Below are 16997 nucleotides of genomic sequence, written 5' to 3' on the forward strand. Positions count from 1 at the left end.
TCCTTCTTTCCCATCAGTTTAGGTTCTGCTGAAGTAAAAAGTTCTTGACAGGAAGCTCAAAACTCATAGGTCACCAAAAGAACTAACTTCTTCCACAAATACAAACTCCTATAGGAGTGGGGTGATTTTTATTCAATTCTGAAACGATCAGTTGTGAAGTACAGCAATAAAATCCAGAACTAGAATATTTAGTAACAGCCTGAAACTTAGAATTGATTTTTATTGTCATAAGGATTGGACATGCAGTTTTTTCAGGACACTCAGAGCTTTAGAATCTTATTTTCATCAGTGTAATTGCTCATTCCCTCCCCAATACACACTTATGTTCCAAATTGCAGTGACTTCCTGATTTCTGAGAACTAAGGCACTACAGTGTCCCTTCAAAGCAGCTACAGATTATCATAGCAGACACTTCCCTCTGAGACCTGAAGGTCAAGATTGCCCTTGGAAAAAAATGCAACTGGTAACTGAAGTTACTCATCATCCAATGATGAGTAACTAATCACCACTGTTACCAAAACAGCCCTTCTGGGTGATCTACTGTCAGACTTGAGAGGAAGCTTCCAGTGCACAGTGCAGAATTAACAGAGTTCACCTTCCCACATATGGAAACTGCTCTACTGTAGAAAAATTCCTCAAAGCTGCCTTTTCAAGCTAGGGGACAGATTTTAACCAGAAGCTTCAACCTTCAGTATGTCTTATGGCTCAGAACAAGGCACTGCATGAAGACCTTTACATTATAACTTTGGAATAGGAGTTGCAGCCACTGCAATGCTCTCAATTGCACATTCATCAGTGCCACGGCGGATTCTGAAGTAGCCATCTTCTCCCCATGAGGTGCCCCAGCTGTTCTTCACAATCCAGAATTTCTCACCACTTTCTGGGTCTTTACCATAGCCCACCAGTAAGACAGCATGATTGGTCAATTCAAATGGATTTAAATCATCCTGCAGCCCAGTGTGATGGTAGATCCCCTCTTTGTAAAGCATGAAATCATTATAAACCTCAAAGGCAACAGCCATTGGGCCATGCATAACAAGCTCAAGTTTCATCAGGGCTTCATTGCAGCCTCCATAGAAACCACCAACATAGTGGTACTCAGAGGTGTAGTAGTGGTAGCAGCTGCGCTTGAAGAGGCACGGAGAGTCTTGGGCTGTGTAAGGGAAGCAGTCCTCTTCCACCACACCGAAGTCTTGGACATACTTTCCACCAATGAGATATGGAAAGCCACCATCACAACCTTAACAAAAGAAAGAAAGAAAAAAAAAGGTGATTTTTCCCTTGGAAGTTCTATTATTTGAGGCGGGAGACTCTCCCACTTGAATCTTCCAAAATTCTTTCAGATACGGTATTGAACACACTTCAGTGACCCAGATCATCCTAATACTCCAGTTAGCTACAGTCATCTTTCTGAAACACACAAGGCAAAATTCACATCTGTGGGAGCTATATTGGGAATACTAATATTTGGACCCTTTCTCATCCAATTGCTCCTGACAATCCCTGCCATGAAGAAAGAAGAGCTAGTTACATGCAGTACAAGGATCTGTCCTAACAAGGACACAGTCCTCTAGAAAGCTTTAGCCACTGCTTTTGCTCATCTCCCTCTCCCCCTGAACATGCCTTTGGGAGAATATTTCGTTCCACTCTTTCTAGGTAAGCATTGTAATCAGCTACATTTTGAGCCCTACTCCTTAGGTATTTGCCATCTCACAGGTAGATGTGAAATCCAGTCGCATCCTGAGCATAAGGGCAACTTCTCTTTGTTCAATCCTATTGTTGCAGTGAGGTGGCCTGACAACTCTCTTTTTGTTATTTTTTTCACTTCAAATAAAGTACTAAAGTATACTAAAGTATAGCCTATCAAATACTTTATGAAAAAAGTAACTTGTGTGTGATGGGGAAAGGATGGAAATCTTCAAACTAGCCTCCTTCTCCGGCATTACCACTACTTGAAAGGTGTCTTTACATACACCAGCATCCTTACCCTGAGAATACTGGCTGCAAGACACAACCTGCTGGGGACTGAAGACCGGTTTCTGAGTGTTGTTTGTGAGGATACGTATCCTTGCTTCCAGCATGGCCATGGAAGAAAATGCGTAACAGCTGCCACATGAGCCTGAGAAGGGGAAAAAAAGGAACCACAAGGAGCAGTCAGTAACATAAACAAGGCTAGTCACCTGCCAACAGGCACATCTATTCCTAAAGTCCTGATAAGAGTTAAAACCTACCAGTGATTAGAACTTGAACACCAATAGAGAAAAATCTTTACCTCTTCATTTAGCTTTTATGTATGCAATTCAAAACCCACTTCTAATAACTTCTCAGGGATCAGTGAGCTTATTCAGGAATAAGAGGCAAAGTACTGCTCCAGTGTTTTTCAGCAGTAGCTTTTAAGAGCTATCCAATTACCCTATTCCTTCAGAATGAACCTTCAGGGATGGCATTAGCAGCGCTGAGAATGCTTTATCTACCCTTTATGGAGCACATATGCTAAGGGGCAATGAACTATTTGAAGTAAATGCTGACAATATTGTTCTTATTTCAACCTACCAATGGATTTAGTCCTGTAATTTCCAGTTCAAAAAAATATTCCACCTCTACAGCTACCTCTGAAATAATTGACTTTTAAGAGAATAGTGGTATAAATTGCATGTTTGAAACAGTAGATTCACCCCTGCTCCCCTTGCTTCCCAAGGGCATGCAATTGTACACTGGCTTTTCAGGGGCACCTTAATTTCCCTTCTACTTCCTGACAGAGAGTTAAGTCTCCTTACTTTTCCATCAAAATTTAGTATTGCTTCTAGCTTAAGGCCTCTTCACTCTGTAGGACCTTCCTTCCACTCATTAAAAGCCTTTGGAAATGGAATGACAAGCCTCACAGGAAGAACAATTACTTGGATGTGGTCCCATTTCATCTGCTGATTGTCATCAAGGTGCAAGATTTCCTTTTGTTTCCTGACAGTGGGAAAATCAAATATTGCAGAGCTATGAAAAGGAGGGAGCCTTGAGGAACAAAACAAAATACTTTCTCTTGAACTGTGTAGGTGTATAAAAGCAGAGCTATTACAACAGCAAGACTTAGTGAAATTGCACCTTCACTCAGTAAGATGCATCTCTGAAGAGAAGGGACAAAATCAGCCTGAACAGGAACACTCTTTTCCCAGCAGGTCAAAGTGAAGCAGTGGAAGATGCCTCCCACTCACTGTACAGTCACAGCATCTGAGATGGGCCAAGCTGCAGAACACATTGTTGTATTATGTGTGCAAAAATGTGAAAAATCCAATTCATGCCACCATTTCAGTCTGAAGTCTGCTGAATCGGCTACTAAATTTCTTGCCTGTTACCACAATGGTATTTATAAAGTCCACAGAATGACCTCTTTTGTAGGTTTCTTTTTTTTTTAACGCCTGAAAGCTAAAATTCTAATTTGATGGAGCAGAATGCATGTTCCACAGACATTTAAAATACTCAGCATAGAACCTCAGATTATATAAAAAGTGTAGGAAGCTCTTTTGTTGGAAACAACAGATTACTTCTCATTTAGAGAAACCTTGATGCAGCACAACAGAGAAAGTGTAAGTCTGAATGCAGTGTTCAATTGTTTAGAAGATAAAAGAACCCTTGGGACATTCACAGTTCATACTAGGAGAAAGTACAGGACTCACACCTACATAGGACCCCATAATTTCCTGTTGCCATCTTCCAATACTTCCACATAACTGGAAATTCCACAAGCCTTCCTATGCTGCTTCTGCTACCAGGAGTACAGCTGGCAGAGTTTGTCAGAATAACTAAGCCATAAATGAGGGATTGGTGATTTAAGTTATCCCTTCCCCCCCATGCTAATGTCATATTTCTTTCACCCAAAAGCTGCCACCAGATAGCTACCAGTAGATGCAAGTTTATGGTGGCACAGGGAAGGGACACTCAGGAGCTCGCTCCTGGCCTCCATTATATAAACATGTAGTTCAGGCATCTCACCCCACAGTGCTATAAACACTCCCTACAGAATCAACACATACCAGCATGGTATCCTTTTAAGTTCTTACCAGTATTTTATCTTTACCATTGTCTGCAATTTTCATAGTGACTAATATCTCCTCTCGCAACTAGCCAGTTAAGTAACACCTGAATTTATCAGGGTGATAAGATTTGGAGGCAGTATACACACTTTCCATGGGTTTATTCATTAAAGCTACGTGATAATCTGCCAGCAAAATAAATCAGGGAAAAAATGAAATGTACATCAGTTCAGCCAGTGTGCAAAAAAGCATGGATAAGATTGTTTGGACAGAACCTGACAGCTGTGCTTATGCAGGGTACTGTGGTAATTGGCTTTCATTCCAGCAAACCAGTGCTGTCTGGACAAGCCAGTACCACCACCTATTTTGGTACAGTGTTGTTAACCAGGACTCCACCCAGTTTCCACAAGTTACTCACAGTAAAGGTGCAATCTGTCAGCTGCAAGACACCAGGCAAAACTTTCTGGTTAGCAGAAAATTCAAACTACATCAAAGGAGCTCTAGAACATTGAATTCAGAGGTTTTATTTATTCATTTTTACCTTGATTCCGAACAGGGCTGACATAATTGACACCATTCACATTTCTCCAGTCCCAGGATTCTGGCAAGCTTGAAACTTTCTTGAGTAACTCAGGTGTTAGAGGTGCAGACTTTGGTCTAAAGAGGGGAAAATGCTTTTGAGAAAGGTATCACACTCTAGAGGCAAGGCAACAATTACATAACACTCAGTTTTCATCTTTGGCTTCTACTAGTTTGACTTGCTTCACACTATGCAATTTAAAACAGTCTCCATCTAAACTGAGTGGGTGTCAACATGAAGAGATAAACTTGAGGATCCAAGACCTACTCAAATTGCTCCCTGAGGGAACTATATTATTAACTATCCACTGTTGAGGAATACATTCAGTGCAGCTAGTTCAGTTTGCAAGTTGCAGTGTGAGCTTCAAAGTGAGTTCTGGGTGGCAAAAATCCTTTTGTAACAAAGGGAGCAGGCACCTGTGGTGACAGGACCCAGATTTTCCCACAATTAAGGCTGGGAGTATAAAAGCCCAGGGGCTTGTTTGAGGTCCCTCCTCAGAGAGACACAGTTTGAACTATTTAATAGTTAATAGTTTTACTATTTAGTTATTGCACCAAAATTAAACTTTTTTCAAGATCTGGACATCTGAGACTCTGCTATGGGAAGGAACCCTGGTGCAACTGTGAGTGTGGGGTGTAGCTGTAAAGGGGCCTCAGTCCCAGCTCAGGTGGTGCAAGTGTGACTGTCAGAGCAGCTCCTGGCTGGTCCAACAGGGGAATTCCCTTAACATCCACAAGCTGCTGGGGTCAAGTACTTTTGCACCAATCTGAACTGCTGAGGTAACTCTCAGAGATTATAGCAACACAGTTCTGCAAGAGTTATTTTACTGCAATCACAAAGTTTGTAGAATATCTGATTGCAGAAACCATCTTGCCTGACAGCAACTATAATTTCACTTGAGGCACAGGCATGGCTTACACCGACAATTCACTAACCACAGTACCGCCTGCCCTGGAGACTTCTCTGGAGCAAGTTTTTACTGTGGCTTTTGAAGAAGTATTGAATGTTACCTGTCCTCATCTACCACCTGCAGCCAAGTGATGCTCATATCAGCAAGACAAGCTTCCTGCATTCAACTTTGACATAACCTGATGCTTGTCCTCAGGTGCCATTCACAAACACCAGACACTGGAGTCTGTTTTGAAAGCAGGAGAGGGCCAACCAAATACTGTCATGGTACTGCATGGGTGGAAGAGAGCTTCCAAATAGGTTACTGTATTTGAGATCATCCACAAGATGACTTCTATCTATACAATGAAACCATAATGTGCATGATATTTCCATGCAAATCAGAATTTTTATTCTATAGTATTCAACAAACACAACTGCTATAGTTTGGAAAAGTAAGTGCACTCCTACTCACAGAAATATCAAGCACTGAAAAAGCAAAACTATGAAGAAGGTAAGACAGCTATAAAGAAGGGAATCTTTAGATCAAAAAAAATCTAGTTCTCAAATTTTGTAGAGGATGATGTACCCATCCCCATTACCACTCTCAGCTAAGTAATCTGCAAGACTCTGAAGGCATTTTCAGGGCTACTTTCATGCTTCTTCACTGAGACACTCTACTCCTGCTAGAGGATTCTTGTTGCAGGTGTGGCAAATTATCAAAGTAACCAGGGAATTCCCTCAGAAATCTTTGATATTCATGTTTAGGAGCAAAGAGCAGTTCACAGCTTTTTAGCACCAATTATGAACCAGCAGAACCTCCTGAATTTGGCAAGCAGCTGATGAGCAGACAGGTCAGTGAGATGATAACTGAGACTGTTCCCACTTCTTCCCTGCACATACGAGTTCAGCAGCAAGTTATGGGCAAGACTAAAGGGTAGGTGACTCTATTTGTGCCAACTGCTTGAGAGAACAGTTGCTCAGAATAATTATTCAAATGAAAAATATGTTTGCACCCCATGAACATTGAAACTTGATTAAACATCTGAACTAAACACAGCTAAGGGCCAGGAAAAATACAAGCTGACTCTTGGCAGCAGTGAGGTTTGTTGCAGAACAAAGTGTCTTATTACCTTGAGGCTCTAGAATAGATACCCCCTGCTCTTTTAGTTAGTTCTTCCAGGGCAAAATTCTCATACTCCTTGTATCTTGTCGCTCTCCATGACTTCTGGTGAGCATTGATAGCATTTACAAAGTCAAAGTTGTGCACGTAACGTCTGTGGGAGAGTCTGCAAACAAAAGGAACCAAGTAAAAGAGTAAGAAAAGGACTGGGATTGAAATTAAAGTTGTTCTCTAAACTCAATATGTAACTCTGGAAGTGTCCTCTGGTAGGTACTGATAAAGAAACATTGAATTAATGGATCAAGGCAAGGTTTCTAAAACTTGAGACAGACTAGATACTAGACATGCCAGTTGATGACAGGGCTTCACCACAGACTGAAGGAGAAACTGTGAGGCAGCAGGCAAACCCTCCTCTGTTCTTGTGCATTCAGGTTTATTTCCAACATTATCACTGGCATTAACTTTGCCCTCAGTACTGGAATTGGTTGTTACCATTTTAGCTAAAACCTCGAGCACTGTTATGAAACTTTTTTTTCCAGTAAAAGGTCACTTATCTGTTGCTTACCTTCCCCTGGGCTTGTGGAGAGGTAGCTCATTGATGTGAACATCGGACGGAGATGAAGAAATCTTGTGTCCTGTGAAACAAGCCCAGTTGTGGCCAAGCACATCGTGCACCCATCCTGGTAGGGTCTCATTACAGTAGCTGGTTACATTCTGGCCTTCCTTTTTGTACTGTAATGTGAAGAAGTTATGCTTGTGTTGAGCAGATGTGTTTGTTAGCATAGCCATCACTCCCCACCTACTCACAGCCACCTCTAACTACCTGTGTTTCACAGGAAGTGGCCAAACACACTCCAGGGGTTAAGAAGATGAAAGAAACTGCAATTTACCAAATAGCTGCAAAAGACAATTGGGTTGTGACTTGCACTTTTAGCAACCAAGTATGCATTCATGTCAGTATCGACCAACCTGTGCTAATAATTTGGGTGCAACCGTTACTTTCTCAGCAAGATGCAAAAGACCTCATAGTACTCAACTTTCTCTTCAAGGCCCTGAGATTTCTTACACCAAATATGTGACCAGTCAAGCTAACTATGGACTGCCACAGAAGTTTGAGAAACCAAGACTCAAACACAATGAGGATGGCAAGTTTGTCATCCAGTAACCTCACAGGAAGACATGCTATTTTTATGTACTATTTATGCACTGTTATTGTTTCACAAGTCAAAACCAAAGATGAAACTTTCAGCCACTTTTTTAGGTTTGAGCTGTGATGGCAAAGCATCAAGAAACAATTTCACAGGAACTATCAAAATGAGACAGTAAGAAATGATGATCCCTTCAGAACAGTTCATTTACAGTTGGCAGCAGAGACTGCTACTAAAGCCTCAAGTCCTGAGTCCTAATACTTCCTTGTTCAGCCACACAAATCTTCATTTTACCATTGAAGAAGAGCAATAATTTAATATGTACAGCAAAATGTGTCTTCATACAACAGGTTCCACAAACACATTGACCAGCTACATAAATTTTCTGGATTAGCAATTCACTGACAACAGAATGTCTCACTGTGGAGGTGTGTGTGGCTCTTTACTCATTACTCATTTCTTAAGGTTAAAGTGTTTTGTAAGGTTGTAGTGTTTTGTGTTACACTACAAAGGCACCCGAAAACCCCATACAGCAAAGGCTTTAATTTTACTCTTCTAACCACAAAACCCCCCAAAAAACCACCAATACAGAATTCAAGTTTCCTAGTCCAAGAAATCTTCATTAAATCTCATCCTATTGGGGCTGCACATGTACTATCATAGAGGGATTCTGTACTATATTTCAACAAAATGTTTGCTCAGCCTCTTTACTGAAGGTGGTGGCTTACAGTGATGGAAATGCCCCAGGATGGAAAAGATTAATTAGAGACTGGGAGGTTTGTGACTCTGTGGAGGTTTTGTGAGAATTCTGAAGGAGAACTTACAGTGAAACAATTAGGTTTATCGATCAGCGGAATAAAATTAAAGGTTAATTCTCTGACTGGTTTGAAGTAATGGGAATTCACTTTGTCCCCAGTCTGGAGGATACTGAGGCAACATATCTATACCCAGCAAGTGTGTTTGCTGGCTGGAGCAGGGTGGGGGCACTAGAAGGCTGAGCTGTTGCCTTGCTCTAGTCTTCCTTTCTTACTGTGCAAGATTGTGCAATGTGGGAAATAACCACACTTGGCCAAATACCAAGGGCAAGGTCCAGAGATGACTTTTCAGAAATACCCTCTTCACAACAACAGCAGAACTAGAAATCCAGACACTTCCAGCAATAGGTAGTGACTTTGCATCTAATTTATTGTGAGATCCCTCTTCTGTCTCTACAGGACCGTAGAAATTAACACCTGGTTTTATTTTTGACTATCTAAATTTTAATTTTCCAGATTAAAACAGTACAGCCATTCTCAATAGGCATAGACTTTCAATCTGAAGATTATCAGAGGAACAGGCCTGCTTCCTGCAACAATCCTGCCTTGCATAGAGTTAATCTGAATTAAAACAAGTAACAGATTTGGGGCTTACCTTCATGGGAAAAAAAGGCAATTAGTTATCTGCTAACTAGTTAATTAAAACAACAGAAACAACAAAAAATGTGTTTTTCTCCTAGAATTTCCTCTCCCTTTCCAGAGATAAAGATGCTTTAAAGATGTAGAAAGAAAAGCAGAATAGCATTCACACCATCTGTGCAACTTATCTTTCAGAAAAGTGAAAGCAGTGAATTTCTTGTACTGTTCTTTCAGTTCAAATGTATCAACAAAATTAAAACAGAGGTGAAGGGACAGCCAGTAGCAATGCTTCAATATATAAAAGACATTAAAGCCATTTTCAGACAGTCTGTGTAGAAGCCTAAAATTAGGCAATTCAAGTCCTCTGTAGCTATCTTTTTGTAGAGTGCAAGACTAAACTACTACAGAAATGATTTTGAAAAGTGGGCACAGAGACTTTGAGACCTTAACACGTGAATGCCATTTGGATAAACGGAATTTCAACTCCAAAAAACAATGTATCTAGGAAATGAAAATATACCTACATAAGGTTACAATTTACTTTCACCCCCTCTGACTTAATCCAGAGCCACCAATGCAGACAAGTGGCAGACAAGGCTTTAAAAAAACCTCATCAGTGCCCTAACAATGATGTCCACCAGAAGGCACACCATAAAATCATTGCTAAAACAACTTTGCTAAGAAATGCAGCATTCCTTATTTCTACTAGTGAAGGATTGACAGATGAGATTTGACTGTACCAGTTTCAGAGGACCGACTAAGAGTACACATGCCCAACTAACAGCCAGTCACACGGCAGGGACACGGCACCATTGCACAAGCAACAGCTGCTTCAGGTGTGAATTACCATGTCAGGCTCAACAGAAGCTCCAGCACAATACCCAAAACATCCACAGAGCCCACCCCAGAACAGCATCCTCCATGGAGGATAACAGCCTTACAGCTGTGATCACCAGCAACTGCTGGACAACTGCTTGCATGCATTCCTCTGCAGGTTTCAAAGATGGTTTTCATTTTTGAGTTAAGACCACTGCAGCAATGTCATGTGATAATTTCATCAGCCAATGCTCACATCTGCAGCATTAACTCTATCCAGTGAACTGACCAATCTAGGATAACTCCTTTAGAAAGGCACACAAACTATATTCATAGTTCCAATCCTGAGCTTTGAAAACAGTAAAATTTAATTCTATTTCAAGTGCATATTTTTCTCAATCCTGACAACTCATGTGGTTTTGCCTAATGCCAAAATTTAGCCAAGCCACGGCAACATTAACCTTAAAAGACTTCACATAGCTAAATTTCAAAGCTTGCTGTTACATATCTGAAACCAGGTAAACTTTTGGGTGAAGTATACTTTATTAAAAGTCTCTGCTGTGTTGGTCATCATGACATAATCTAACTGCATGTTCAATTCTAGTCCTAATGACAACCACAATTGTTTAAAGCTTTTTAAAACCTTCAGTCTCACTAAGAGGAAAGCAAGAAAGGACGGAGACCTTATTAGTCTCAGCATTTTAACAGGAATTCAGCAGTGCCACACAGAGAGGTAGCTGTCCCATCCTCTTGGAAATCTATTGCTCTCAATTTAAGCAATGCCTGCACAATAAGCCAACCTGAGTTGCAGGAAGCAGGATGACCCTACACATTAACCCTGGTGGAATGACTTCTCTCTCAAATTTACAAGTGTGCTTATGCATTTTACTATATGAAACACGCATTGAATGAGAACAGAGCTGCAGTCCTGAAGATGCCCCACCATACAAAAATAGATGTAGATGATGTTACCAGAACAAACTACTGCATCTTGCTACCCAGTATAAAATGCAAGCAAATGATGGACTTTCTTTACTCTAGAATGTATTCTGGAATTCTGGGTTTTCTGCTTTCAGATTTACACTTCAGGAAAGCAGCAATTGCTTACTGCCAGTTAAGCAAGCCCAAACCAGACAGGTTAAAAGCTAACTTTCAATTGATTTGCAGGATAATTAAATAGCATTAGCAACTCTAGCACTTCTACTTTAGCAACATGAAATGAAATACATTCAGGTTTGACGGTTTTCTTCCATATCCTGAAAACTTAAACATTAACTGCTGTCACTTATCTAGGCCGTTTGTTTCAGAACAGCAGTCCTTGATTTTAACCAAATTTTAGAGCACTGGGGAAGAGAGAAAAAGATATGACAAAGACATCACTAAGTCAATTTGGAAAAGATTAGTAACTTGAGTGGTGAAATATTCTAAAATCTACCTCTCTTTTTTTTTTTTTTTTTTTTTTTTTTCCCTGAAATAGTTGTAACGTTTCAATATGAGAAACGCCAGACTTCTGGTATTTGCTAAAGAACATCTCAGGAGTCAGAAGCAGAACCACTTTGCTTAAGGGACAAACAGTGAGAAACTTATGAGACTGTCTTGTCTCAAAGTGGTAGTCTTAACAATAAATAAATAAATAAATACCTCAAAGATATCAAGTAATTGAAACAAGTTGGCCTCAACTTTCCTTTCAGCCTCACTCTAGCTTTGTATGTTATAGTGTTCCTATTTCTTTTGCCAACCCTTGGGGGTAAAAAAAATATCTCTAGAGCTTTATATATATTACATAACCCTTAAGAATCCTTGTATCATCCATCCATCCATCCAGAAACACATGATCAAGCTTCTGCCAAGAGTAAGTACACTAACTTCATATCCAAGTTCAGTACAGGGATGTTTCAAAAGCAAACACTAAACAAGTTATTTCGTGCTAGAAGCAGAATGCAAGAATGCAGTAAGATGCTACATTTAATTTGGGAAACTTTAATTCTATGTACAACAATAGTTAGAAAAAAACACTGTTTAGAGCATCTTTACTTCAGATACTGAAGTAAACTCAGGAAAAAATAGAACTGATAAGCTCACCCAATCCACTCCTCTGATGTATAAAGTCATTTCCCCACAGGCCTCAAGTGAAAGAACTGCTTGTAAAGGCAATGAGACCCTACAAAAGTTTCAGTGGCTGTCTGTTTAGTAAGCCACAGGAACAAAAAGCCATTAAAAGCTCATTGAAACACGCATAGCCAAACAGGCTGTGTCTGTATCTACACAGTACAGTAGCTCTGATAAAGCCACCACTTAGACAAGCCCACAGCATTCCTAACAGTAATTAACAGCTTAATTCTTTAACACTAAGAAAAAATACATTGGAGGTTCAATTAGCAGAAGTGGCACTTCTATGCCTGAAAGTCAGCAAGTACTGTATTGGCATAAATACTGCTGCTCATTGTACCTGGCAAATCCTTCCTCTGCTCAATCCCAAGACTTGCTGTATTTCTATTTCATATGTAATACAATATTCACTGGATTAAAAGTAAACAGATATGCACAGTTAAATATGTCACAAGGTCAAGCAGTTTCTAAGGAACCACTTCTTCTCTCCAAGTGCCCACTGACAGTTGTGAAATTCAGAGTTTTGCAGATAGACACATTGCATGTTCTTGCCCAATAACAGTAAGTAGCTGTCTGCAGCAAAAAAATGTATTTAGTAAGTATTGTGGTATTTCCTCATGATTCTCAGCAACAGAACTGCATCTTGGTAATCTGCTGTTCTTTTTACAGCAGCAAAATTATTAGAGAGGGTAACTGAACTGGAATAGAATCCTCTCTTTGTTGTTTAAGGAAAGAAGTCTTTAATTTAAATACATTTTGCAGATGAGTTCTCCATTACTGAGCAATGACCCAAACAAGCTTGCTATTTCTTAATACTGAAGCCAACTTCAAAACTAAGAATTATTCCATTAGCTTACAAAGGGCTGAGACACATTCATGATCATAAAATGCAAGCTATTGTGTATTGCTACTGCTCAGGTGTATATTTGACTTCCTTTGTTCTGAGCAGCAAGGTGAATCAGATGACTACCAGAAGCTCCTTTCAGCTTAAATTATTCTGTAACAGTTTTGGTATGTTGTTTTAAGAATACTTTTGCAAATCAATGCAATACATGAAAACAATGCAATACACGACATCAGTGCCTATGAGTCACTTGACTTAGTGCTCCTCTTCTGGGGGTGTATTTCACAAGGTGTGGACAGCAGCAGCCTTCAGTGACTCTCAGCGTTCTTCAAGTTGGCAACCAACAGATCCATCTATATCCAAGAGCAGGCCACACTGTTTCTATTATTAAATTCCTCACACTCAGGAATTTGATAACCAGCAACTCTTTTACTGCCTAGCATATGGGCTTGTAAAGCAACTCTGTATTTCAGTGTAAAACATCAGCCCAAATTCTGCTAGTTCAACTATATCCTCCTCAGATGGGTTCAACAATGACTGCTGAATTCTCCCTGCCAGAGACAACACCTCAAAACTGAGTTAATGGACAATACTACAGCATACAGTGCTCTGCTGTCCTCGCGGAGGCAGAAACTCCTGCCACTTTTGAGGCAGGTCCTCCCACTGCAGGTGAGCTCATAGAGGTGTCCCTGCCTGAGAAGTTTCAGGGTAATTCCTGCTCTGTTAGATTACCCTTCAGTGTCTGTGCAGTTTTTGCTGTATCACCTGCCAAACCTATGAGGACTGCACATCATGGCAATACAGCTTCACTATCTTATACAGATGAGAATGTCCATCAGGTGCTTCTCTCTCACACTTTGCTTCTGCTTAAGTACAAGACCCTGTCTGGTTTAAAAATTTGCATTCTTATTTTAAAAATTTCCAGTTATAAGAGTGCACTAGGTCTTGACAGTTCATTTTATTTATAGTGGCTCATATAATGCCATGTTTCGTATATTTGTTAAGAAAACAGTGTTGTTAATGCAGGGATGCTTTAGTGTAGCTGAGCAGTGCTAACGCAGCACCAAGGCCCCATCTACTCTTCAGACAGCTCTGACAGCAAATAGGCAGGGGGTGCATAAGAAATTGGGAGGGAACACAGCTGGGAAAGCAAATCCCAACTGACCAAAGAGATATTCCATGCTAAAAAATATCATAAGTAGAAATAAAAGCTGGTGAAAGAAGAAAAAGAGGGACATTCAGAATCATGGAATCTGCCTTCTTATGTAACACTTGTGCACGATGAAGCCCTGCTTTCCCAGAAATTGCTGAATACCTGCTTACTATGGTGGCAAGTTATCCTGGTGGCAAGTAATGAATGAATTCCTCATTTTGCTTTGCTTGCATACACACACAGCTTTTGCTTTACCTGTAAAGTATACCTTTATCTCAGCCCACGAGTTTTTGCACTTCTCTCCTTCCAATTCACTCTCCCAATGCACTGAGTAGTGCTTTGCTGTTTCCTGGAGTTAACCTACAACAGTGAGCATGTAAATAACTTCCCCGGTAGTTGTGCTAAACAGCCTATAAAGTCCTTTCCCTTACATGAGGCAAAATCAGCACAGATAGAAGTTGCAAGGAGGATGCAGTTAAAACCAGAACCTTCTATGTAATTTCTGTTCAGTAAGGATTCCAGTTCTCCTGAAAGAGTGGATCACTTGCTTTTGTTAACACCTCTAAACACTGACTTTAAAATAGTTGCTGTAAAACAAACCATTTACCATGGCTCCCAGAAAGATAATTTAGAGTGAAAATTATTTCTTCACCCTCCTTAGTATCTCCCAAAGTTCAGATTTTATGCCTGGACAAGGCCTGAATGTTTACTGCTGACTCATTCAAAGTCAGACACAAGATCATGCTTCCTGAAACAACCAAAACCACATTCACTGCTCCTGCCCAGGGCTGCACTCACCAGCTGAGAAACCCTGCTGCACAGAGCATCTGTCTTCCAGGTAGTAAAGACACCCTACAGCGACTACTTCAAAGCACCCTTCAGATTCATCATGTCACTCATCAGGACAGCAGCAGAGCACTCCTAACAAGAGTGTTTTCTCCTGTCTAACCCCTGCACCCGTTTTCAGCTTGACCTGAAGGCATTAACTGAAGAGAACAGAATTACTCCAAAGGAATAATGAGAGGCAGCAGAAAGGCACCTTAAAAATTAAAGTAGTATTCTGAAATAAAATTTATAAGTCACAGAAGTCCCCCATCAGGGAGGACAGATAGCTCTAAAGTTTCCATGCATTTGACAACATTTGTAAGGAAAGACAAAAGCACTGGTATTTGCTATTTGATTTGGGTCCACAGGGTCAAAAAAGAAAAAAAAAAAAAAAAAAAGAAATTCCAGGCTACCAGGAAAGTTAGTTTCATGAAGGTCTTCAATTGCTTTAAGCATGCCCAGAAGGGAAAGTAGCAGCACCTGGGTTTTTTTGAGCATCTGTATTTTTTTTATTTGGCTGGTGTGGAATACTTCATCTCTCTCTCTGCTCCCTACCCAACCACTGATAACTGTTTCCTTATGTTCAAAACAAGAAAAGAAGAAATCTGGTATTCCAGGCAAATCTCAGAGCCAAAGATAATCAAGTGTCCCAACTGATCCATTGTGGCATGCAGAGACTAATTGCCATTGTACATGAAGAGAAGCCTAACTACAGGACATTTTGGCAACAGCCAGTGGTGTAGAACACACCAGGTTAACTCACCTTAAAAAATGCAAACCATTTGTAGTCATTTATCACAATTTCAAAGCCTTGATTGTAAATCAAAGTGAAGAAACCATAGTTGCCCAGACTATCCTGAGCCACATCTAGCTTCTGAAGATTGACAACGACTTTTTTCTCCACAGGCCCTAAAAGACAAAAGGAAACGTTATGGCGTGATTACTGTATGGAAGAGACAAAAACAATACAAAAAAAAAAAGTATAAAGGATGTTGTAACATTTATTTTATTCCTGAAGATGCTAAAATACACTAGTTGAATACAGTCTTCTGCAAAAGGGCATCAAGACACTTCAGGACCTCCACTTGCCTGTCAGTGGGTCTACATGCTCATTTTTTCCACTGCGAGACAGTGTCTGTACATATTATTAGCAGCAGCACCAAAGAGCTGTGACTGGGAAACACCAGCTTATTCAAACACAACTTGCTGTAGAGCTACAAAGGTTTTGGATGCCGTATCACTCAGGCGCTGTGTCTGCAATGAGAACTCTTCCCCTACAGCGTCTGGAATGAGGCATCACCCATCCTACACTCCTTCACACCCGTGCTCCAACCCTAGCACACACCTCACCTCCACCGCTGGCACTGCCACTTGTCTCCTGATCAAAAGCAAATGACACAGATAAATGCAAAGCGTCTACTATTTTTAAAATGACACCGACATACAGTCATTAAACAGTAGCTCCCTACTACTATTATGCCCTTGAGGGAAGTGGTATTTCCATCCCTCTGGATGCTGTCGGGCTTCCAGGAGGTGCCCAGTGTCACCAGCACTGCCACCCTTTGCTGCTGGGGACAGCCACTGCCCGGGCGGGCAGCGCCTCGCAGGAAGAGGGGCAGTGAGCCACGGGGCCCGCGGGGAGGCCTAGTCAAGCCCTAACAGAACAAACAAGAGAAACAAAACCGCACGCTACGGTGGAACTGCACCAGCGCAGGAAGCCGCCTCCCCGCCGCCCCCGCCGGCTCCGGGCACGGGCGGCCGCTGCCCCCGCGCCGCTCCCGGGACCGCTCCGGCCCGCCCGCGGCCCGCAGCGAGGAGCGGGCCGGGCCCGCCGCGCCCTCACCCGCCTGCGAGCAGTTGCCGTGGCGGCCGCCGGCCCGCCAGACGCGGAGCTCCCAGGCGCCCAGCAGGTCTGCGAAGGAGCAGTTTGCCGGCGTGTCGCCCAGCACGGCCGCGGGCAGCGCCGCCAGCAGCGCCAGCGCCAGGACCCGCAGCGCCCAGCCCGCCATCGCACCGCGCCCGCCGCCGCTCCCAGCGCGCCCGGCCGCCGCCGCTCCCCGCCCCCGGGCACGGGCCCGCCCCGGCCGGGCCG

The 16997-nt window shown here is 41.7% G+C and overlaps 1 protein-coding gene across 1 annotated transcript; it reads right to left on the reverse strand.

The window, feature by feature from the left end:
• Window positions 1–538: 538 nt before the first annotated feature.
• Window positions 539–16983, reverse strand: CTSC (cathepsin C). The gene is made up of 7 exons (XM_063394457.1): window positions 16749–16983; window positions 15669–15814; window positions 7182–7348; window positions 6627–6782; window positions 4567–4682; window positions 1988–2119; window positions 539–1240 (listed from the first exon to the last, which is right to left on the reverse strand). The coding sequence occupies exons 1-7, from the start codon at window positions 16912–16914 to the stop codon at window positions 738–740; spliced, it is 1386 nt and encodes a 461-aa protein (XP_063250527.1). The 5' UTR covers window positions 16915–16983; the 3' UTR covers window positions 539–737.
• Between the last annotated feature and the right edge of the window lie 14 nt (window positions 16984–16997).

This window comes from Prinia subflava, chromosome 3, assembly GCF_021018805.1.
Source record: "Prinia subflava isolate CZ2003 ecotype Zambia chromosome 3, Cam_Psub_1.2, whole genome shotgun sequence".
Taxonomy (NCBI): domain Eukaryota; kingdom Metazoa; phylum Chordata; class Aves; order Passeriformes; family Cisticolidae; genus Prinia; species Prinia subflava.